At 40.2% G+C, this 23961-nt stretch overlaps 2 protein-coding genes across 2 annotated transcripts in view; one reads left to right on the top strand and one right to left on the bottom strand.

Annotated features, from left to right (window-relative positions):
- LRRC36 (leucine rich repeat containing 36) overlaps positions 1-16646 on the bottom strand; it is a 57954-nt gene extending 41308 nt beyond the window's left edge. The window contains exon 1 of the mRNA XM_046683144.1: positions 16577-16646. Coding sequence (XP_046539100.1) covers positions 16577-16646 — 70 coding nt within the window. The remainder of the gene's footprint in view (positions 1-16576) is intronic.
- A 168-nt stretch (positions 16647-16814) lies between these two features.
- KCTD19 (potassium channel tetramerization domain containing 19) overlaps positions 16815-23961 on the top strand; it is a 33271-nt gene continuing 26124 nt past the window's right edge. The window contains exons 1-2 of the mRNA XM_046682046.1: positions 16815-16874; positions 22516-22812. Coding sequence (XP_046538002.1) covers positions 16815-16874; positions 22516-22812 — 357 coding nt within the window. The remainder of the gene's footprint in view (positions 16875-22515; positions 22813-23961) is intronic.

The following is a 23961-nucleotide window of genomic DNA, read 5'->3' as shown; positions in this document are numbered from 1 at the left end:
ATATTTCTCGAAAGATAACATACAAATGGCCAACAAGCTCATGAAAATATGCTCAGCATCATTAGTTGTTAAGAGAAATGCAAATCAAAACCACAGTGAGGGGCCGGCCTGGTGCAGCAGTTAAGTGCGCACATTCCGATTCCATGGCCCGGGGTTCGCCAGTTTGGATCCCGGATGCGAACATGGCACCGCTTGGCATGCCATGCTGTGGTAGGCGTCCGACATATAAAGTAGAGGAAGATGGGCACGGATGTTAGCTCAGGGCCAGTCTTCCTCAGCAAAAAGAGGAGGATTGGCAGTAGATGTTAGCTCAGGGCTAATCTTCCTCAAAAAAAAATAAAAATAAAAATAAATAAATAAATAAATAATCATTTTTTAAAAAACCACAAGGAGAGACCACTTCACACCCACTAGGAGAGCTAAAATTAAAAAAAAAAGGAAAATTGTTAGCATTGGTGAGGATGTAGAGAAACTGGAATCCTCGTATATTACTGGAGAGAATGTAAAATGGTGCAGCCACTATGGAAAACAGTTTGGTAGTTCCTCAGTAAGTTAAATATGGTATTACCATATGACACAGCAATTCCACTCCTAGATATAGACCCAAAAGAACTGAAAACAAGTGTTCAAATAAACACTTATACACAAAGGTTCACAGCAGCATTATTCACAATATCCAAAAGGTGGAAACAAGCCAAATGTCCATCAATGGGAGATGAATAAACAAAATGTGGTATATATCCATACAATGAAATATTACTCATAAAAAGGAATGAAGTCCCAGCAAGTTATTTTGTAGATATCAACAAAGTGATTCTAAAGTTTATATGAAAAGGCAAAAGACCCAGAATAGTCAACACAACATTGAAGAAGGAAGACAAAATCAAAGGACTGATACTACCTGACTTCAAATCTCACTGTAGAGCTATAATAATCAAGTCAGTGTGGTGTTGGAAGAGAAAAAAAAAGACAAATAGATCAATGGATAGAATAGCAAGCCCAGCAACTGACCTAAACAAATATAGTCAACTCATCTTTGACAAAAGAACAAAGGCAGTTCAGCGGAAAAAGGAGAGTCTTTCAACAAACGGTGCTAGAACTGGACATCCACATGCAAAAGAAAAAAGAAAAAGACACAGAGTGAGAGAAATACATACAAAACACATATCTGAAAAAGGACTGGTATCCAAAATATACAAAAAACTCTTAAAATCCAACAATAAGAAAACAAACAAGCCAATTAAAAAGTAGGCACAAGATTTGAACAGAGACCTCACTGAAGAAGATATACAGATGGCAAACAAACATATGAAAATATGCTCAACATCATAAGCCATTAGGAAATTGCAAATTAAAGCAACAATGAGATACCACTACACATTTATCAGAAGGACCAAAATTCAAAACACTGGCAATGGCAAATATTGGTGAGGACATGGGGTGTCTTAGTCTGTTGAGGCAGAGATAACAAAATACCACAGACTGGGTGGCTTATAAACAATAAACATTTATTTCTCACAGTTCTGGAGGCTGGAAGTCCAAGATCAGGGTGCCAGCATTGTCAGGTTCTGGAGAAAGCCTTCTTCTAGGTTGCAGATTGCCTACTTCTGAACACGTCCTCACATGGTGGAAGTGGGCAAAAGAGCTTTCTCTCTGGCCTCTTTTATAAAATCATTAATCTCTTTTATGAGAGCTCCACCCTCATGACCTACTCACCTCCCAAAGTCCCCACCTTTTAAAACCTTCATTTTAGGCATTAGGATTTCAACATATGAATGGGGGGTGGGCAGGGCACAAATATTCAGATCATAGTTGGGGCAACAGGAACTCTCATTCATTGCTGGTAGAATGCAAAGGTATAGCCTTTGGCAGTTTCTTTTCTTTTTTTTAAGATTGGCACCTGAGCCAACATCTGTTCCCAATCTTCTTTTTTTCTTCTTCTCCCCAAAGCCCCCCAGTACATAGCTGTATATCCTAGTTGTAGGTCCTTCTGGCTCTGTTATGTGGCACGCCACTCCAGCATGGCTTGATGAGTGGTGCAACGTCAGTGCCCAGGATCCGAACCAGTGAAATCCTGGGCCGCTGAAGCGGAGTGTGCAAACTTAGCCACTCGGCCATGGGGCCGGGCCCCTAGTAGTTTCTACAAAGCGAAATAATTCGGCAGTTTCTTACAAAGCTAAATACAGCTTACCATATGACCTAGCAATCATACTCCTTGGTATTTACTCAAGTGAAAGTTTATGTCCACACAGAAACCTGCATGTGAATGTTTATAGCAGCTTTCTTCATAATTGCCAAAACTTAGAAGCACCTAAGATGTACTTCAATAAGTAAATTGAGGGGCTGGCCCAGTGGCGCAGCGGTTAAGTTCGCATGTTCCATTTTGGCAGCCAGGGGTTCATTTGTTTGGATCCTGGATGTGGACCTATGTACCGCTTGTTGAGCCATGCTGTGGCAGGTGTCCCACATATAAACTAGAGGAAGATGGGCATGGATGTTAGCTCAGGGCCAGTCTTCCTCAGCAAAAAGTGGAGGATTGGTGGCAGATGTTAGCTCAGGGCTAATCTTCCTCAAAAAAAAAAAAAAAGGTAAATTGATAAACTATGGTATATCCACACAGTGGAATATTATTCAACAATAAAAAGAAATGAGGGGCCGGCCCACTGGTGCAGTGGTTAAGTTTGCATGTTCTGCTTCGGTGGCCCGGGGTTTGCCAGTTTGGATCCCAGGTGCAGACTTGGAACGCCATGCTGTGGTAGGGGTCCCACATATAAAGCAGAGGAAGATGGGCACGGATGTCAGCTCAAGGCCAGTCTTCCTCAGCAAAAAGAGGAGGATTGGCAGCAGTTAGCTCAGGGCTAATCTTTCTCAAAAAAGAAAAAAGAAAGAAAGAAATGAGGTGGGGCCAGCCCAGTGGTAGTAGGATTGGCAGCCAGTTAGCTCAGGGCTAATCTTCCTCAAAACAAAACAAAACAAAAAGAGCTATTGATCAAGCCTTGGAAAGACATGGAGGAACCTTAAATTCATGTTGCTAAGTGAAAGAAGCCAGTCTGAAAAGGTAACACACTGTATGACTCCAACTATATGACATTCTGAAAAAGGCAACAGTAAAAAGACCAGAGGTTCAGTGGGGAGGGAGGGATGAACAGGTTGCGCACAGGGGATTTTTAGGGCAGTGAAACTATTCCGCTTGATACTATAATGGTGGACACATGACACTATATATTTGTCAAAACATGCAGAACTGTACAATACAAAGAGTGAACTCATGTAAACTATAGACTTTAGTTAATAATAATATATTAATATTGGTTCATCAATCATAACAAATACACCACACTAATGCAAGATATTAATAATAGGGGAAACTAGGGAGGTTTGAGGGGGGAAGAGTATTATGGGAACTCTCGGTACTTTCTGCTCAGTTTTTCTTTTTTTTTTTTTTGAGGAAGATTATCCCTGAGCTAACATCTGCTGCCAATGTTCCTCTTTTTGCTGAGGAAGACTGGCCCTGAGCTAACATCCATGCCCATCTTCCTCTACTTTATTTGTGAGATGCCTACCACAGCATGGCTTGACAACCAGTGCATAGGTCCACACCCGGGATCCAAACTGGCAAACCCCAGGCCGCCGAAGCAGAACATGCAAACTTAACCACTGCACCACCAAGCTGGCCCCTCAATTTTTCTGTAAACCTAAAATTACTTTAAAAATCTGCTTTTAAAAAAAAACTTTCTGATTTTTTTGTGTGTGTTTGAGGAAGACTGACCCTGAGCTAACATCTGTTGCCAGCCTTCCTCTTTTTGCTGAGGAAGATTAGCCCTGAGCTAATATCTGCACCCATCTTCCTTTATTTTGTATATGGGATGCCCCCACAGCATGGCTTGATGAGCGGTGCATAGGTCCGTGACTGGGATCCAAACCTGCAAACCCTGGCCACTGAAGTGAAGCACACGAAATTAACCAGTACGCCACCAGGCTAGCTCCTAAATGTTGTGTTTTTATCCACCTTGAATCTTCCAGCATGTCATCTTTGCTAAGTCACATGAAAAAGCAAGTAAACTTCACTAGCAATCCTACACCTAGTTTGAATGATTTATTTAGTTGGCTTCTTATGGGTATTGACACATTTCTGCAGTTCAGATTACAGTTTCTAAATCTGTTACTCCTTGGAATCCTTGTATTGATCATAATATTTAAACTCATCACTGTTTTCTTTACTCAGTGTTGTAAAATCAGCATTCAGGCTAGAGATATGATTGCTCAATGACTTGAGATGATTGATTGATCTTACAACTCCAAACAAAATCTTTTTCCAGACCAGGACTATGCCTAAGACTCATTTCCTGACCACCTCCTTATTGTTCAGATATGGCCACTTCAAATATTATTGATTGGTTTCTTATTATCGTTACAATATCTGTTCTATAAGTGTTATAAACAATGTGATCACAAAAGGTCACACAAAAGCACATGTACAATGTGTGTACAACAATTTGACTTAATAGCAAATATATATAACCTTATAAAAATATTTCCCCTGGGCCGCCTGGTGGCGCAGCAATTAAGTTCGCACGTTCTGCTTCTCAGGGGCCCGGGGTTTACCGTTCAGATCCCTAGTGCGGACATGGCACTGCTTGGCAAAAAGCCATGCTGGGGTAGGCATACCACGTATAAGGTAGAGGAAGATGGGCATGGATGTTAGCTCAGGGCTAGTCTTCCTCAGCAAAAAGAGGAGGATTGGCAGATATTAGCTCAGGGCTGATCTTCCTTAAAAAAAAAAAAACCTCCCCCTGTCAGTGTGCACCTCTATGATTGTCAGTGGTATTTGGTTATATTCCCCCAACGTGGATTACTTTGCAAATTAAAATAAAGCCCAGTTCCAAAGGACATGATGGACCCAGGACAGGAAGGAACCACCCTGGCATCAAGGGACAACATTTTGATTCCAAAAAGAAAAAAGAAAAGTTTTATAAGACAGTTGGGAAAATGAGAAAACTGGTTGGATATCTGATGATCATAGAAATTACCGTCAAATATTTTTAGAGTTTATATATAATTTTTTTAAAGAGTTCTTATCTTTTGAAGAATCACACTAAAACATTTATAGGTTAAACCATATACCTGGGGTTTGCTTCAAAATAAAGAATGCAGGGGATTGGGTAGTACAATCTACTCTTTTACTTATTTATGAATTACCATAATAAAAAATTATAAAATAAGTAATATATGTTTATATATGCAGAGACTATTTCTGGAAAGTTATCCAAGATATTGGTAATAATGATTGCCTTTAGGAGGATAACTGGGCCAGGGAGGGGAGGTCAAGACTTCTCACTGTACAATTATTATATTACCCATACAATAAGTAAATTCATTGAATTATGATTTTTTTTTTTGAGGACGATTAGCCCTGAGCTAACTACTGCCAATGCCCCTCTTTTTGCTGACGAAGACTGTCCCTGAGCTAACATCCGTGCCCATCTTCCTCTACTTTATAAGTGGGACGCCTACCACAGCATGGCTTTTGCCAAGCAGTGCCATGTCCGGACCCGGAATCCGAACCGGCGAACCCTGGGCCGCCGATAAGCAGAACATGTGCACTTAACTGCTGTGCCACTGGGCCAGCCCCTGAATTATTTTTAAAAGCCAAAAAAAAGTATACAGTTACATATTTTCCCTCTCTACCAAATAATTATTATCAGCCTACATATATGTTCTATTATATCATGTCTTTAAAGAAACTTGTTCTTGATTTTACATCCTATCTTTCAACTAACATTCCACTTCTGTATTCTCCTTTATAGCCAAATTTCTCAGCAAATTTCTTACTTTCACTATCTCTCCTCCCTCACTTATCATTCTCTTTTCATCCTACTCCAATATGGCTTCTTCCCTCCCCACTCTCCCCAAACTCCCCTAGTCAAAGTTACCAATGAGTTCCATGTTGCCAAATCCAACAGACACTGCTTTGCATTTAATTTGATCAGCCTATCAATACCATTGGGCACAGCTGACCATTACTGCCTCGATACACTATCCTTTCTTAAATTCTTGACACCACATTCCTCCTCCTTTATTCAATCTCTAAACATTGAAAAACCCCAAGGCCAGGTCAGAGTTAGAGATGTAAATTGTGGAGACACTAGCATATAGGTGCTATTTAAAGCCATGGGACTGGATGAACTCACATAACTAGAGAATGTGGATGGAGAACAGAAGGCTTAAGACTCTGTTGTAAGTCCCGTCCTACCCGCCCACAAAATACCTCTTGATTCCATCCACTTCTTTTTATCTCCACTGTCATCCTCCTTGTACAAGCCATTCATTATCTCTTACCTGGACTACGGTAACAGACTTCTAATGGGTAAGAGTCATATTTTAAAAATGAGTATTTGATTAGGTCACATCCCTGCTTAAAATGCTTTCATGGAAATTGACAAGCTGAATCTAAAATTCTTAGGAGAGAATAAGGGCCAAGAATAGCCCAGACCATTTTGAAGGAAGAAGATGAGGTAAAGGGAGAAAGGATACTGACTTTATCAGTTATCAGACTTACTGTTAAGCCATGGTAATTACAAAAGTGTGATACTGGTGCAGGAATAGACAGACAATGGAACAGAGAGTTTAGAAACAGCCCCACGTTTATAAAGGAACTTGGTACACAGCACAGATCCTACTAGAAATAGGTTCCAAAAAAACTGGCTATTAGTATCAAAAAAATACAGTTATACCATATCACACATCATATATAAAAAATAGACAATGTGAAATGCAAAGCTGCAGAATTTTCAGAAAAAAATACAGGAGCCTATTATATCAGTGGTAGAGAAAAACTTCATAAATAAGACACAAAAAGCACAAATCACAAGGAAAAATAAACTTGACTACCTTAAGGTGAAAATTTTCTGTATGACAAAGGATAATATAAACATTTATTGGAATTTTTTTAGTACAGAGAAATATAACAAAGAAAACAAACAAAAAAGGTCTATAACTGCACCACCAAGATTATCTTTTTGGACATTAAAAAGAAAGTAACACTGGGGCTGGCCCCGTGGCCGAGTGGTTAAGTTCGCGCGCTCCGCTGCAGGCGGCCCAGTGTTTCGTTGGTTCGAATCCTGGGCGCGGACATGGCACTGCTCATCAGACCACGCTGAGGCAGCGTCCCACATGCCACAACTAGAAGAACCCACAACGAAGAATACACAACTATGTACCGGGGGGCTTTGGGGAGAAAAAGGAAGAAATAAAATCTTTTAAAAAAAAAAAAAAGAAAGTAACACTTAATACAATAGCCAGAAAATCCTAACAGTACAGAAAAGTACAGAATAAAAGTAAAATCTTCTCTCGCCAAAGATGACCACTGTGATTTTTAACAGAAAAATTTTATAATGCATATACTAGCACATTCATTTAACTGAAAAATATCCGTATTTTATCGGTAAGCAGTAAAAGCAAATTGCTGAATAATATAGATGCTTTTTTTTTTTTCTTTTTTTGAGGAAGATTAGCCCTGAGCTAACTGCTGCCAATCCTCCTCTTTTTGCTGAGGAAGGCTGGCCTTGAGCTAACATTCATGCCCATCTTCCTCTACTTTATAGGTGGGATGCCTACCCCAGCATGGCTTTTGCCAAGCAGTGCCATGTCTGCAACCAGGATCCAAACTGGCAAACCCCAAGCCACCAAAGCAGAACGTGCACACTTAACCACTGTGCCACTGGCTGGCCCTTTCTGTTTTTTAAAGATACCTACGTGTATGTGTTTGTATAAGCAATGGAAGAGGTATGGAAGGAGGGAGAGGGAAGAATATTTTTTTACTTTAGACATTTTGTATTGCTTGAGTTGTCAGAATGAGCCCACTTAATTTTGTTATTCAAATGCCTGTAATAAAAACAAGCAAATAAACAAAAACAAGCAAAAAAAAATCTGCCATATATTGTTCTAGCTGGAGAATGGAGGGGGTATGTGCCCCTAAAAATAAAATTGAATCAATATCTTTTTTAAAAAGGCAAGAAAGGTACAAACTGTGTAAGCCAATAAAGCTTTTCTTTAATGTTAATGTGGAGCATTGGAATTAGCCACCCCAAGATATGTCTCTTTGGCATGAGGATTATTTTGGGCTGGTTACTTTTAAAAACTGTAGACATGAGAGAAACTCTGAAAAGTAGAAGTTACCCTTTGTTAAGAGACATTTACATTTGTAAAGGAAATCTCCATCTGAAAAGGTGCATCTCCTTCTCTGTACTAGGAAGAAGTGGTGATGATCTTATCTCTAAAAACTCTTATCAATGCAGAAGGCAAGGACTTAAATCTGCATAATAACCTTACTCTTGTTTGCTGTGCTTTTCTGGTCATGTCCCATAACTGACGCCCCCACCCCCAACATCCTCCCTTGCCTTTAGCTGAGGAGGGTATTTAAGATGACAGCCTCTGCCATTTTGGAGAGTTGCTCAGTTTGCCTGAGTCTCTCCCATGTACACATGTTATAAAGCTTTGTTTAATTTTCTCCTGTTATTCTCTCTCATGAATTTAATTTATAGTCCAGCCAGAAGGACCTAGAGTGGATGGAGGAAATGTCTTCCTCCCCCGCAGTTTGGCGACTAGGATGGGATAAAATTTCACTGGCTGGACACTTCTTGCTCCTGGACTACTGCAGCTGAGAGATCCTGGATCCCTGAGAAGAGCCAGCAGGAGGTACGGGTTCTTACCACATTAGTCTTCTAGATCTCTGCCAGCAGGGTCCAATGGAAGCGAGAGTGGTGAGTTTTTTTGCTTTTCTAAATTTAGATTAGCAAGAGAAAATTTGGGTGAGGCTAGCTTCTTGGATTCAGCAAGTCTAGGATTTGGTTGAGTACTTATTGGTTGTAGATTCTTTTCCTCCCAGAGATAGTACTTTTCCTTGTCTCTGTCTCCTTTTAGAAGACACAGGCATCTCTATAAGCCTGTTGTCTGGGCCTTTTGTCTCGTTCTATGTCTTGAGAGCTTGGCTTTGTGACCATTCTGGTCTCCACCATCCAGAGGATGCATGTACTGGCATGCATCTTGGTGGCCACTCAGGTAGACTGGGGTTCTGGGACACATTCTCTTTGTCCAGCTGTGTCATCTCTCAGGGGAGTTTACCATAAGGGGTCCCAAGTGCTTTTGCTTTCATAAGGGGCCTTTGTTTTCTCAACCTTCATTGCTTGCTGTACAATGAAGTCCTCTGCTTTCTTAGACTATTTTTGAGAGTGAACTTTATGGATCTCTTTTGGGAACACCTCTTCCATCCATGGTTAAGCTTACTGGTATGAGTTGCTGTTAAGATCCTACTCATCAATGTGGCCAGACAATGGATCATTTAAGTTAGGAAAACTTCTAAATTGGGGGAAAAAGTTTGTGAGAGCTCTCATCATAATTGTTATTGGTACCCATGAAAAGGCCAAATTAAAAAGGAAACACAAAAAAATAATGACAAGCCTCAAGACTCTAACTCAGGCTACAATTGAATTGACAAAAAATAAAAGTGTAAGTCTTGATAAGATTATAAAGGTTGGAATGTTAGAGCAGATATCAACTTTGCCTGAGTATGTTTTAAAATGTCTCACTGGGAATACTTCCCCTATCCAATATTATAAGACCAAGATCTATTGATAAAGTCCTAATGAAAGCTATGATTAGAGGTATAAGAGCTGATGGAATTCAGATGAAGTTTGCAGAAAATTGATATATTTAGGGGCTTTATGTAAAGTGATTGTATCTCTTTTTGCTTGATTGTATTATAGATTGTATTGTGCGGATAGACATTATCTCACTGGGGAGTGTTTCCCCTGCCTGGTTGTAAGACTTTTAAAGGTGTTATACATTGTCCTGCAAGTTTTAGAATGTACAGATCTTTGAATCACCTCTTAAGTTAAAAATTTCCCTAATATAAAGAAGCAATTGGAAGGGAGTAGCTGGAGGGGTGAGGCAGCCTCTTTTTTTGTCATTCAGGCTCTAATCCAGTTCTTTGGGGAACTGGAAGCCTCTGTCTTTGTCTTTCAAATCTCTGCAAGGCTGGAGGCATGGCTCTAGAAGGCAGCTCAAAGTTCAACTGCCTTTTGCCAATCTCAAAGTCTCCCCTGTCCCTCCCAAAATGCTTCTAGATATTGAGACAAAAGATTGAGACATTAGAAACTGATAGGGCAAGTATGCCCCAGAAACTTCATCTTAAAGAAAACTTAGCTTGTTTCTCTGTCTTTATGATGTAAATTTTCTGCTCCCATCTTCTCTAGGACCTGAGAGCCATTCTTGAAATGCAATTGTTTCTCAGAAGCTAGTGAGTTTTGTATTGCACCTGATTCATAACAAAAATTTAATGTCTCTGTGTCCACCTGTGTGTTTATGTGTGTCTATATGTATGTTATATATATGTGATATTTTACCTCTAGATAGTATGGCCAAAATTAAGAGCTCTGTTTAATTGGCTTAAAGTAAGCACTTAAATAAATTCTAATTGTAATAGAAATTAACTCAATGTCTTTCAAATTAACATGATATGGATTAATCTTTGGTAAATAAAAGTTTAAGATTGTTGGTTTGATTGAAAATAGAAATGTCTTGAGAGTTGTCAGTATTTGAATATGATACAGATAGGCAGCCTGGGTTTACTAGTCCAATAAGCTCATGTTTTCTGTTAGAAATTCATCAGCAAAATAATAGCTTTAAATGATAGCTAATTTTGTCTAATGTATCTTAAAGTTTTCCTGGGTAATCTGAACATAATTGTTGGAAACAAATGATTTAGAAAATGAAAATGGGTAAGAGTTTGTGGGTACAATAATTATGTTTTATGGTCTGTATCCTTGGCGGGGGGTGGGAACCAGCTTCCAAATTCTTTTTGATAACCTAAAACTTTAGTTTTGCTAAATTAAGCCAAATGATAAAAATCTGTTGAGTATCTGGGTCATTTTTAGATAGGATGAAACACTGAAACATTATTGAAGAACATATCTAAGTTTATCTACTTTTGGCTTCTTATTGCAGGGAGGCTAAAAGTGTTTGGGTCTATTAGCAAACATGCCTTGTGTTTTATTACTGTGAAGTGGTGTGTTTCTAGAAATTATGAAAAGTGCTCAGAATGCTAATATAAAAGATGGCTTGTAATTGCTTAACTTTTTAGCTTTCACTAGGGTCTGTAAGGGTTAAAAATTCTAATACATGTAACTAAAGCTACTGGAAATTAATGAGGCAAACATTTTTGTATTCAAGGAAAGTAAAATGTATGTGTTCGGTAAAGAAGGTATAAAAAATGGAAGTATTTTTATTTGTTAGGTTAAGAAAGTTAGGGGCTGGACTGGTGGCACAGCAGCTAAGTTCACACATTCTGCTTCAGTGGCCTGGGGTTCGCTGGTTCAGATCCTGGCTTTGGACCTATGCATTGCTTGTCGAGCCAAGCTGTGGAAGGAATCCCACATATAATGTGGAGGAAGATGGGCACAGATGTTAGCTCAGGGCTGGTCTTCCTCAAAAAAAGATAAATTTGTGCTAAATTAGAAGGGAATGGGACAAATTCTGAATGTAAAAAGAAAATTGTAGAAGGTTGTGAAGGAGAAATTCTGCCTGGTCACGTTGGCTAAGATTAAAGTAAATTCAATTAAGTAAATGAGTTTTAATGTAAAAAAAAAAATGAGCTGGCACAAAAATTTAAATTTTGTTTTCTCTCTGAAAAGGATAATTTTCTTAACCTTTTGGTCTGCTCTTGATAAAGAGGTTATAAAAGGTGTTTCTTTGAGTAGGTCTACCTAAAAGACAGAAAATCTGTTTTGTTAAAATAATTCCCCTTGTTCAGAAGGACTGATGTTTCTATGTTAAGGTTTTTGGACTGTTTCTGTTGTCATTTTGAATATATAACTGAGTATTGTTTCACAGTGAGCATTGTTTCCTATTTGAACAAGTGTTTTAAAACCTTTTGATATTTTTGACAAGCTTTTCCCTCAAAAGAATATTCAAATCCTTAATGAAGACTTTCTTTTGACCTGGTAGAAGGAAGAAAATTTCTCTGAGGATTTTCAGGGGCCCTTGAGACTTCTCAAGGCAATTTGTTCTCTCTTCCTATAAGGAGGAAAATACTAAACTAATTATTATTTGGTCTATTAAATTACATAGGAAGCATTGTCAAATAAGTGATGATAAACTTTCTTAAGTGGTATTATGCGCGTGAATGTGAATGCTATTGATATAAATGTTTTAAAATTATATGACATTCCTAAAATTCTGATCTGTCCTGGTTGTCAGCCATAATTCTAGTTATTATCTTGATGTCACAAAAGTAGCCAAGTTTCTTTGTCAATTGCCCTTTTGAGTCTTTTGTCACTTGTGGATAGTTGGTGTTTTACTCTGATGCTTTTTGCTTTGGAAAATATGTTTTGTCTTCAGAGAAATTCATGGAAAGGACTCTGACACTCTAGAATACAGGTTTCTGATAAACTTTCAGATCATAAAACTGAACTGGTTAAAAAATTACAGAATTCTAACAGAGAAACTGATGACCCTATAAAACTGCTAACAGAAAATTAATAAAAAAATCGATTACACAGGACTGAACAAACAGATGAGGATGGTTATAATTTTGATTTTTGGTTTAAAATATTGCTGATTTAAAAAAACATTTTGGTTTTTTTTTCAGACTTTTTCTCAATCTAACTATGACTTATAGCAATTTGGTAAATTATATTTTTGTAAACAAAATTGCAACATTTATCTTTTTCTCCCTACCTTATCCCTCCAAACTTTGGAAACTCTTAGTAAGTATTGTTATTTTCATGGCAATATAGTTATTTTCATAAGTTCAATAAGAATCTGCTCTCCTTACAACAGGATATAATTGGAAACATTGGTTATCTTACCAAGCTTTGGCTGGACTGTCATATTTGAAAGAAACAGGCACAGACTCAGATATGACCAGACAGCTTTTGAGAAACAAGCATTGGACTTTATAGAATAAAACCACTTGGAAACATTGGCCTGGTACCTTGTTTCCTAGCAACCTTATGGATAAGTAAGGAAGGTCACTTATCTGGCAGGTGTGAGGAACCTCAATATCTTGGGGAAACTCAAAAGAAGAGAGGAATTCACCCAGATCTAAGGTATTGCAGGTGAAGCCTGTTGGCAAATCCTTGGCTTGGACTTCCTGGCCTCGAGAGGACTTTAAAGTTCAATCTGAGATTCGTTATGAAAGTTCCCGGGGCCAGCCTGGTGGTGCAGCAGTTAAAGTGTGCACATTCTGCTTCGGCGGCCTGGGGTTCGCCAGTTCGGATCCTGGGTGCAGACATGGCACCACTTGGCAGGCCATGCTGTGATAGGTGTACCACATATAAAGTAGAGGAAGATGGGCAAGGATGTTAGCTCAGGGCCAGTCTTCCTCAGAAAAAAAAAAAAAGAAAGTTCCAGCAAAGCAGATTTAAAAGAGCCTATATGTGGGCCGGCCCCATGGCTGAGTGGTTAATTCGTGCACTTTGCTTCGGTGGCACAGGGTTTTGCCAGTTTGAATCCTGGGCACAGACATGACACCACTCAACAAGCCATGCTGAGGTGGCATCCCACATGCCATAACTAGAAGGACCCACAACTAAAAAAATACACAACTATGTACTGGGGAGCTTTGGGAGAAAAAGGAAAAAAATAAAATCTTTAAAAAAAAAAAGAGCCTATATGATCAATGGCTATTCTTGCTGTACTTATGTAAATAATTGGGCCAAGTTTATTGAAACTAAACTTATTTTGCAAATCAATTAGTCTCAATTTGGCTATCTTTGGTAAAAATGAGGGTGATTTTAGAGAGAAAAATTATGTTTCAGCAAAAAACTATAATACACATTTGTGGATATTAGACCCTGTTCTGTTAATTGTCTTTGAGGTTTTTGTTTTCTACCTGTGAATTGGACTGGATCCTGAATTCTTCTAGTCTCCTGAAGTATCTGGCTACAAATCTCCAAACTAATGTTTTCAGTTTTTCTGGGGTTTTTTTGAGGAAGGTTAGCCCTGAGCTAACATCTGCCACCAATCCTCCTCTTTTTGCTAAGGAAGACTGGCCCTGAGCTAACATCCATGCCCATCTTCTTCTACTTTATAGGTGGGATGCCTGCCACAGCATGGCTTGCCAAGTCATGCCATGTCCACACTCGGGATCTGAACCGATGAACCCCAGGCTGCCAAAGCAGAACATGCGAACTTAACCACTGAGCCACCAGGGTGGCCCCTAATGTCTTCAGTTTTCTCCATCATTTTCATTCGGAACCATTGAGAACTTAACCTGACCTTTTTCCTGAAGCCTTGCATACTGAAGCTGAACAACTTGATATAAACTTAAGAGAGATTAATGTCTGTTGCTGTGTAAACTGTAAGCCACTCAAAGATACTTGAATGTCTGATGATATCATCAGAGACATTTCAAACTGCAAAAGATGCTTCAACTCTGACATCTAGAGATCTTGACTTGCTGCTCCCTGGGCTCAAGAACTGATTTATAATTTGCTCCAACCATTAACCTTGTTTTTTCTTTTTATTTCCATAGAAATACTTATTAAGTACCTGATTGCTTGCTTATACAATATAGGCCTAACTTTGGGAGCCTACCTGCATCACCACATTCTAAAATGAATTTAACTGGACTGATGTATTATCAGGACTAAGAAACGTGTTCAGTGAGATGAAACAATCTACCACTCAGCTTCTGGACTATAAAACTTCTCAAAGTTTCAAAGGACTGTGAAACTTAAAAGTTTCAAAGGTGGGACTGTGGGGGATTGGAATTGGCCACCCCAAGATATGCCTCTTTGGCATGAGGATTATTTTGGGCTGGTTACTTTTAAAAACTGCAGGCATGAGAGAAACTCTGAAAAGTAGAAGTTACGCTTTGTAAAGAGAAATTTACATTTGTAAAGGAAATCTCCATCTGTAAAGGTGTCTCCCTCTCTGTACCAGGAAGAAGGGTGGATGACCTTATCTCTAAAAACTGTTATCAATGTGGAGGGCAAGGACTTAAATCTGCATGATAACATTACTCTTGTTTACTGTCCTCTTCTGGTCATCTCCCATAACTGACTCCCCCACCCCCAACATCCTCTTCTGCCTTTAGCTGAGGAGGGTATTTCAGATGGTAGCCTCTGCCATTTCGGCAAGTTGCTCAGTTTGCCTAAGTTTCCCCCACATATGGATGTTATAAAGCTTTGTTTAATTTTCTCCTGAATTTATTTCATAGTCCAGCCAGAAGGGCCTAGAGTGGGTGGAGGAAATGTCTTCCTCCCCTACACTAACTTACAGAGTTTGAAGTAGTTTGGATAAAAAACCAAAACCTGAAATATCTACATCAATCTATTCATACACACACCAAACCATTATCTTTGGTTACCTTGGGGACGGGGGGATTTTGAGAGGAAGGAAAGATTAGCATCCTCTTTATTCACTTATGTAATGTTTGTGACTAGCATGCACTAATTTTGATAAATAAATAATTCTTAAATAATACCAAGTTATTTCACATCCAACAAACAAAAAGTACTAGAGGAAGCAAGAAAGGCAACTGTATGTTATGGTTAGATCACAGGCTCTGGAATCAGAGTCGTCGGTTAATAGACCCTGGATGCATCATTTTGGGCTGTGAGCTTTAGGGCTGTGCAGAAGTCTACATCTAATTTTACTTATCTGTAAAATGGCAACAATAACAGCATCTGCCTCATAGGCTTGTTATGGGGATTAAATAATGCAGGGAAAGCATTTAACAGGGGGCCTGGCATTAATGATATAGTGACTTTAGGGAGGATAAAAGTTGAATTGGGAATGCTAATAACTTTTCTAACATTTCTACTCCTTAGAAACTCAGAAAGCAAGCTGTATGAGTCAGACCCCAGGTCAAAGGCAGGGCAAAGTCACTCAGCCAGTTTCACCTCTGGGACCAAGTCAGGGCTGAGGCACTGACCTAAGTGCCTTGAGATCTCAGCTGCTATTCCTTTAACATCAGATCCTTTTCTGAGTCTCTCTTAAAAGCAAGCTACGCATCCAGATGGATCAAAGAAATGGCCAAGTTCTTGAGGGAGAGACTGGAACTGGAACATCCTTTTCCATTATATCCCAACCACGAAAAGCCCTCCTGGGTCGGAAGTTTCAGAGACTGCCAAAAATTAATGCCCTTTGTGCCTCCTCAATAGCACCCCGACCTCAAATGCCCTTCTCAGCGCTTCCTTTCTCGCACCCATGCCCGTTTTGGGGCTCAGTTCCCCTCCACGAGTTCACACTATCCAGTTCTGTGCTCCCGGCCGCAGTGTCCCATTAATCTTGTTTCTCCTCCTCTTCTGACCCCTCTCCTCTCCCTCGATTCCTCGCCCTCCGCCCGAAACTCCCCGCCTCCTTTGGTTCCTTCACCTTTACCTCAGTGTAACCCATCTGCCTCAATTACCCCTCAGCCTCTCAAATTACTCCTCCTCCTCGTCCTCAGGGACCGCTCCCTAGGCGCCGTTTCCCCGTGTCTACCCTCAGGTTTCCCTGCCTCCACCTCAGTTTTCTCCCTTCGACCTCAGCACCCCGGCTCTCCGCCCAGGCACTCCCGGTCTGGCCCTACCGGGCTGCTCCAAGGTCAGCGCCCCCAGGCGGCGGACGCCCTCCTCGTCCAGATCCCACTGCTCCGCCATCCCCGCCCGCCGCGCGGCGCCGCTCACCTGTCGCAGCCCGCGAGACCGCCCGGCGCGCGCCAGCCCCGCCCCCGGCCCCGCCCCGGCCCGCCCCGCGCGCCCCCGCGCTCCCGGCAGCCGTTATTGCCGCGGGCACGCGCCTGCCTGCCCGCCGCAGGAGTCCCGACCATGGTACGGAGCCCGCTTCGACGGGGCGCCAAAAGCACTGAAGTGGCGAATGAGGGAGCGGTGCGGCCGAGGATTAGGGCTATAGGGTTAGGGACTTGGCTCTGGGACATGGGGGGGAGGGGGGAATATGGCCCCAGCTTTGGGGGGTTTGGGGGCTTGCTAGCTCTGAGGAGTTGGGAGAATGCGCCGTTGAGGGATGTTTTGAGGGATGAAGTGTTCCCGCTCTGAGGCTTTGAGGGACTCCAGGTCTGAGGGGTGGGGGTCTGTCTTTTGACGGGGGTAAGTCTTCATAGGTCAGCGCTTGGGAACGTGGACTGTGAGGCAAGGTGGTGGGCCCCGGGTGAACGGGGCGGCGATCCGGATCTGAAGGATTGGGGTGGGGGCCGCTCTCTGAGGCGGGAGGGGGAGCCCCAGATCTGAAACGTTGGGAACTTGGCTCTGAGGCATTGAGGTCCTGTCTTTAGCGCATGAGGTGGTTCTAGCTGTAGAAATTGGTTTGGACGGAGCTCCTTTCGGGGAAGAGGAATCAGTGTGGAAAAGATGCTCTTTGGGATGGAGTGGGGATGACTGTACTAGGGTTAGCCCATTTCCTGCAGTCAGCCTGGCACGCGTTTTGTCCTTCAAGCACTACAGGCCCCCAAGCTTGCCTGTGACTGAGGGCTCTCCTCAGGCTGGGATGGTTCTACGCCAACTAGCTCCTGAGCAGGCTTTGGGAAGAAAACTCTGGAAAGAACAACCACATCCTTAACCCCTACCCTCCCTCCAGCAGGCACGTCTTGAGAGCCCACCTATGGGTGGGACATGTACGTGTAGGAGAGAGACAAACCTTTGAGCCAAGACCCTCTTGTCATACCCTCCCCTTAATAAGAAAAGAAGAACCAAGACCAGGAGAGTGGCTCACCTTTAAGGAGCAGGTTTTCTTTGGCATCCAAAATCTGCACACTTGGAGTACTTTCACTGAGCTCTCAACTAGCGAGTCACCTGTAAGGAGAACAGAAAGCAAAATCAAGAGTCCTTGCACACTTATGCTTTCTGGTCTAGGTTGGGCCCTTAGTTACTCTCAGCTCGTCATGTTCAGCCTTAGCCACGTGAAGGGCCAGGACTCAAAAGCCTAGAGGAGCTCATTAGATTGGCTTTTCCAACTCTGCCTCTGTGAGTCGTGACACCATTTTACAATTTGTAATCTTTCTCTTCATGTCCCCTTTCTTCTAGCCTCAAGCATGGCATATATGATTGCTCTTCCTTATATCTGAATATTTAGAGCAGGCTTATTATAAGAGAAAAGAACCCCACTCCCTTCTTTGTTGTCTGCATTTATTTTCCTTCCTCAGCTGTCAAAATAGAAGTTGCAGGTTTTTGTTGAAGTGGGCTTTTCCTCTCTTGAGCAATCACCTCTTACTTTAACACTCTTTCCCTCCACCAACGTTTTAATGCAAATTTTGAGACATTCAGAAAGATTGAAAGAATTGTACAGTGAGCGCTATGTACCTACTACCTAGATTCTACAATGAACATTTTGCTGTATTTGTTTCATAACATGTCCATCTATCCATCATTCTTTTAATCCATCTTGTTTTTTGATGCATTTCAAAATAAGTTACAAGTATTGGTACATTGCACCCCAATCACTTCAGCATGCATAATTTTTGCCTAGAATTCAATATTATTTTATGGTTCTTCTTTAGGTAAAATTGTATACTGTTTACCACTCTCTAAATTTTACAAGAGTAGTGCTCCTTGAGTGTTTATTTTAAAATCTGATACAGTTGGTTTGTACGTTTGATGGCTTTCTACCTTTCTATAGTGTTGAAAAGCTAGGTCATGTTGAAGGAAAATTGACAATTCAGTTATGAATAGATAACCTTGAACTTTTAACAACGGGCTGAGGAAGGTTAATGATCGTTGCTGTCTTTGTATAGTCATGTGCTGCTTAACGATGGGGATACATTCTGAGAAATGCCTTGTTAGGATATTTCATCATTGTGCGAACATTGTAGGGTATACTTACACAAACCTAGATGGTATAGCCTACAACTCACCTAGGCTATATGGTACAAATCTTATGGGACCACTGTCATATATGTGGTCCATTGTTGACTGAAACGTCCTTATGTGGCGCATGACTACATGCATATAAAAAGGAACCCACAACATTCAGCTGTCCTGCCATGGCCTCGATAGTGTAACGTCCCTGCAGCTATGATCCCAAGAGAGCCCTGCATGTGCTCAATGGAGTGGGGCCACCTCATCATAACTCTTTTTTAAACAGCTTTAAGATGTCATTCACATACCATACAATTTACCATTTTAAAGTGTACAATACAACAGTTTTTCGTATGTTCACAGAGTTGTGGAACCATCACCACAATCAATTTTGGGACATTTTCACAATCCCAAAAAGAAATTCCATACCTATTATTAGTCACTCCTCATTGCCCCTACAACTTTCTAAGTCCTAGGCAACCACTAATATACTCTCTATCTCTATAAATTTGCCTATTCTGCACATTACATATAGATGGAATCATTTAATATGTGGTCTTTTGTGTCTGGCTTCTTTCACTTAGCATAATGTTTCAAGGTTTCATCTATGTTGTAGCATGCATCAGTACTTCTTTCCTTTTTATTGACAAATAATATTCCATTGTATGAATATACAATATGCTACATTTAGTTTATTCATTCATCAGTTGATGGACATTTTGGTTGTTTCTACTGTTTGGCTATCATGAATAATGCTTCTGTGAACATTTGTCTGCAAGTTTTTGTGTGGACATAGGTTTCATTTCTCTCTTTTTTTGGTATGCTTTTTTTGGTGAGGAAGATTGGCCCTGAGCTAACATCTGTTGCCAATCTTCCTTTTTTTTTCTTTCTTTTTTTTTGGCCTCCCCAAAGCCCCAGTACCTAGTCATAAGTCATTCTAGTTTTTCTGTGTGGGGTGTCGCCACAGCATGGCTTGATCATAGGTGCATAGGTCTGCACCCAGGATCCAAACCGGTGAACCCCAGGCCACCAAAGCTGAGTGTGCAAACTTAACCACTCGTCCATGGGGCCAGCTCCTCATTTCTCTTTTTTTTTTTTTTTTGTTTAAGATTTCATTTTTCCTTTTTCTCCTCAAAGCCTCCTAGTACATAGTTGTGTATTTTTAGTTGTGGGTTCTTCTAGTTGTGGCATGTGGAACGCTGCCTCAACATGGCCTGACGAGGAGTGCCATGTCCACGCCCAGGATCCAAACAGATGAAACCCGGAAGCAGAGCACAAGAAAATAAGCACTCGGCCACGGGGCCAGCCCCTCATTTCTCTTGAGTTTATACCTAGAAGTAGAATTGCTGGGCCATATAGTAGTAACTTTGTGTTTAACATTTTGAGGAACCACTGAACTGTTTCCTGGAGCAGCTGCACCATTTTACACTCCCACCAGCAGTGTATGAGAGTTCCAAGTTCTCCAATCCTTGTCAACATTTGTTATCATCTTCTATTTGATTCAGGCCATCCTAATGAATGTGAAATCGTATCTCATTGTGAGTTTTGATATGCATTTTCCTGATGGCTCATGATGTTAAGTATCTTTTCATGTGCTATTGGCCATTTGTGTATCTTCTTTGGAAAAATGTCTATTTAGATTCTTTACTCACTTTTAAATTTGGTTGTTTGTCTTTTTATTATTGAGTTGTAAGAGTTCTTTATGTAATCTAAACATGAGTTCTTTATCAGATATATGATTTGCAAATATTTTGTTCCATTATATGAGGTGTCTTTTTACTTTCTTGATGGTGTCCGTTGAAGCACGAAAGTTTTTAATTTTGATAAAGTTTTATTTGTTTATTTCATTTGTACTTTGTGTATCTTATCTAAGAAGGCATTGCCTAATCTAAGGTCATGAAGATTTTCAGTTTTTTTCTAAGGGTTTTATATTTTTAATTCTTATTTTTAGGTCTATGATCCATTTGGTGTTAATTTTTATGTATGGTGTGAGGTAGGGGTCCAACTTCATGTTTTTTTAGCATGTGGATGTCCAGTTTCCCAGCACCAATTTTTGAAAAGGCTATTCTTTACCCATTGAACTGTCATGGTTCTTGTGTCAAAATTCAATTAACCATACATGTAAGAGTTTATTTCTGGACTCACAATTCTTTCCACTTATCTATATGTCTATCCTTATGCCAGTAGCACACCATCTTGATTACTGTAGCTTTGTACTAAGTTTTGAAAGTGAGAAGTGTGAATCCTCAAATTTTATTCTCCTTTTTCAAGATTGTTTTGACTATTCTGGGTCCATATGGATTTTAACATCAGCTTGTCAATTTTTTAAAAAAGAAAAAGCAGCTGGAATTTTCATAGAGATTATGTTCAATCTGTAGATCAGTTTGGGGAGTATTGCTATCTTAACAATATTAAGTCTTCTGATCCATGAACGTGGAGTGTTTTTCCATTTATTTAGGTCTTTTAAAATTTCCTTCAACAATGTTTTGAAGTTTTCAGAGTACAAGTATTACACTTCTTTTCTTAAAGTTATCCCTGAATATTTTGTTCTTTTTGATACTATTGTGAGGGGAATTGTTTTCTTAATTTCATTTTTGGATTGTTCATTGCTAGTGTATAAAAATAAAATTGATTTTTTTAAACAAACAAGCTAATTAAAAAATGGGCAAAAGATCTGAACAGACATCTCTCCAAAGAAGATTTACAGATGGCCAACAGGCACATGAAAAGATGTTCAACATCACTAATTATTAGGGAAATGCAAATCAAAACTACAATGAGATATCACCTTAAACCTGTCAGAATGGCTATAATGAACAAGACAGGAAATACCAAGTGTTGGAGAGGATGTGGAGAGAAGGGAACCCTCATACACTGCTGGTGAGAGTGCAAACTAGTACAGCCACTATGGAAAACAGTATGGAGATTCTTCAAAAAAATTAAAAATAGAACTACCATATGATTCAGGTATTCCACTGCTGGGTATTTATCCAAAGAATGTGAAAACATGAATGCATCAAGATACATGCATCCCTATGTTCATTGCAGCATTATTCACAATAGCCAAGATGTGGAAACAAGCTAAGCACCCATTAATGGATGAATGGATAAAGAAGGTATGGTGTATATACACAATGGAATACTACTCGGCCACAAAAAAGAGGAAATCTTGCCATTTGCAACAATGTAGATGGACTTTGAGGGTATTATGCCAAAAGCAAAATAAGTCAGACAGAGAAGTCAAATACCATATGATTTCACTCATAAATGGAAGATAAAAGCAACGACAAACAAACACATAGATACAGAGATTCGATTGGTGGTCACCAGAGGGGGAGGGCAGAGGGGGGAGGGTGGAACAGGTGATAGGGCACATGTATGTGGTGATGGATGGTAATTAGTCTTTGGGTGGTGAACACGATGTAGTCTACATAGAAACTGAAATATAATGATGTACATCTGAAATTTATATAATGTTATAAACCAATGTTACCTCAATAAAAATTTAAAAAATAAAATAAAATTGATTTTTTTATATTGATCTGTACCATTCTACCTGGTTGAACTCATGTCTAATAATTTCTTAGTAAATTCCTTAGGATTTTCTATATGCAAGATCATGTCATCTGTAAATAAAGATAGGTTTACTTCTTCCTTTCCAGTATGGATGCTTTTTATTTCTTTTTCTTGCATAGCTCTCTTTTCACTCTCCTTTTAGGAGGACCCTGGCATGTCTCATGAATCAGCAGAGGATTTGTTTCATTTTAACGTTGGGGGCTGGCATTTCTCAGTTCCCAGAAGCAAACTGGCTCAGTTCCCGGACTCCCTGCTGTGGAAAGAGGCTTCAGCCTTGACCTCTTCAGAAAGCCAGAGGCTATTCATCGACAGAGATGGCTCCACATTTAGGCACGTCCACTATTACCTCTACACCTCCAAACTCTCCTTCTCCAGTTGTGCAGAACTGAACTTGCTCTATGAGCAAGCACTGGGTTTGCAGCTGATGCCTTTGCTGCAGGTAAGATACTCTTGTCTTCCAGGAGTGGTGATCAGTAACATAGACCTTACATCATTAAATGTTGTATCCTTTTATATATTGGTTGCTGAGGTGACCCTCTTAATGGGAAAGTGTGATGAGTGAGTTAAAGTAATAGTACACTGGAAATGCATGTTCTGAATAAAGGATTTCATCCTGATTCTGCCTTATCTATACCAGCAGCCACCAGGGATTCACGATGGGACTTACCACCCACTGAGAGGGTGCTCTTAACTCTTAGAAATCCTATTTTAAGCTCCTTGTTTTTTGTTGAATTTTTTTTTAAAGATTTTATTTTTCCTTTTTCTCCCCAAAGCCCCCCGGTACATAGTTCTGTATTTTTAGCTGTGGGTCCTCCTACTTGTGGCATGTGGGATGCTGCTCCAGCATGGCCCGACCAGCATCGCCATGTCTGCGCCCAGGATCCGAACCAGAGAAACCCTGGGCCACCAAAGTGGAGCACGCAAACTTAACCACTTGACCACAGGGCCGGCCCCATGTTGAATTTTAAAAAGTGAAAACTTTAGAAATTATAGGGTTTTCTATATACACTGTATCTGAGATTTAAAATCTAAAAGATTCATCAAGAATGTTACTTATCAGAGCCAGCCTGGTGGTGTAGTGGTTAGGTTCACATACTCTTGCTTTGGTGGCCTTGGGGTTCATGGATTCAGATCCTGGCCACGGACCTACACACTGCTCATCAAGCCATGCTGTGGTAGCATCCCACATACAAAATAGGGGAAGATTGGCACAGTTGTTAGCTCAGGGAGTCTTCCTCAAGCAAAAAGAAGAAGATTGGCAACAGATGTTAGCTCAGGGCCAATCTCCCTCACCAAAAAAAAAAAAAAAGTTACTTGTCACTCTGCCTGTTGGTACATAAGGTTCACTTGCAGCAAAACCAAAATGTCCTCCAAACTGCAGAATCTTTCCTTTGTCTTCACATCTCTGTTCTCCCAGACTTCTTATTTTTTCATTGTAAGAGCTTTAAATACCTTTACTTATAAAACATTAAAGCATCACCAAAGAATGTTACCTTCTTTCCTAATTTTTCTCCAAACTACAGAAGTCATTTCTGTGGCTTATCTTAAGTAGTTTATTCTTTTTTTTTCTTTTTTAAAATTTTATTTA

The sequence above is a fragment of the Equus quagga genome, chromosome 13 (assembly GCF_021613505.1).
Source record: "Equus quagga isolate Etosha38 chromosome 13, UCLA_HA_Equagga_1.0, whole genome shotgun sequence".
Classification (NCBI taxonomy): domain Eukaryota; kingdom Metazoa; phylum Chordata; class Mammalia; order Perissodactyla; family Equidae; genus Equus; species Equus quagga.
This window is presented reverse-complemented; position numbering and strand designations above follow the sequence as displayed.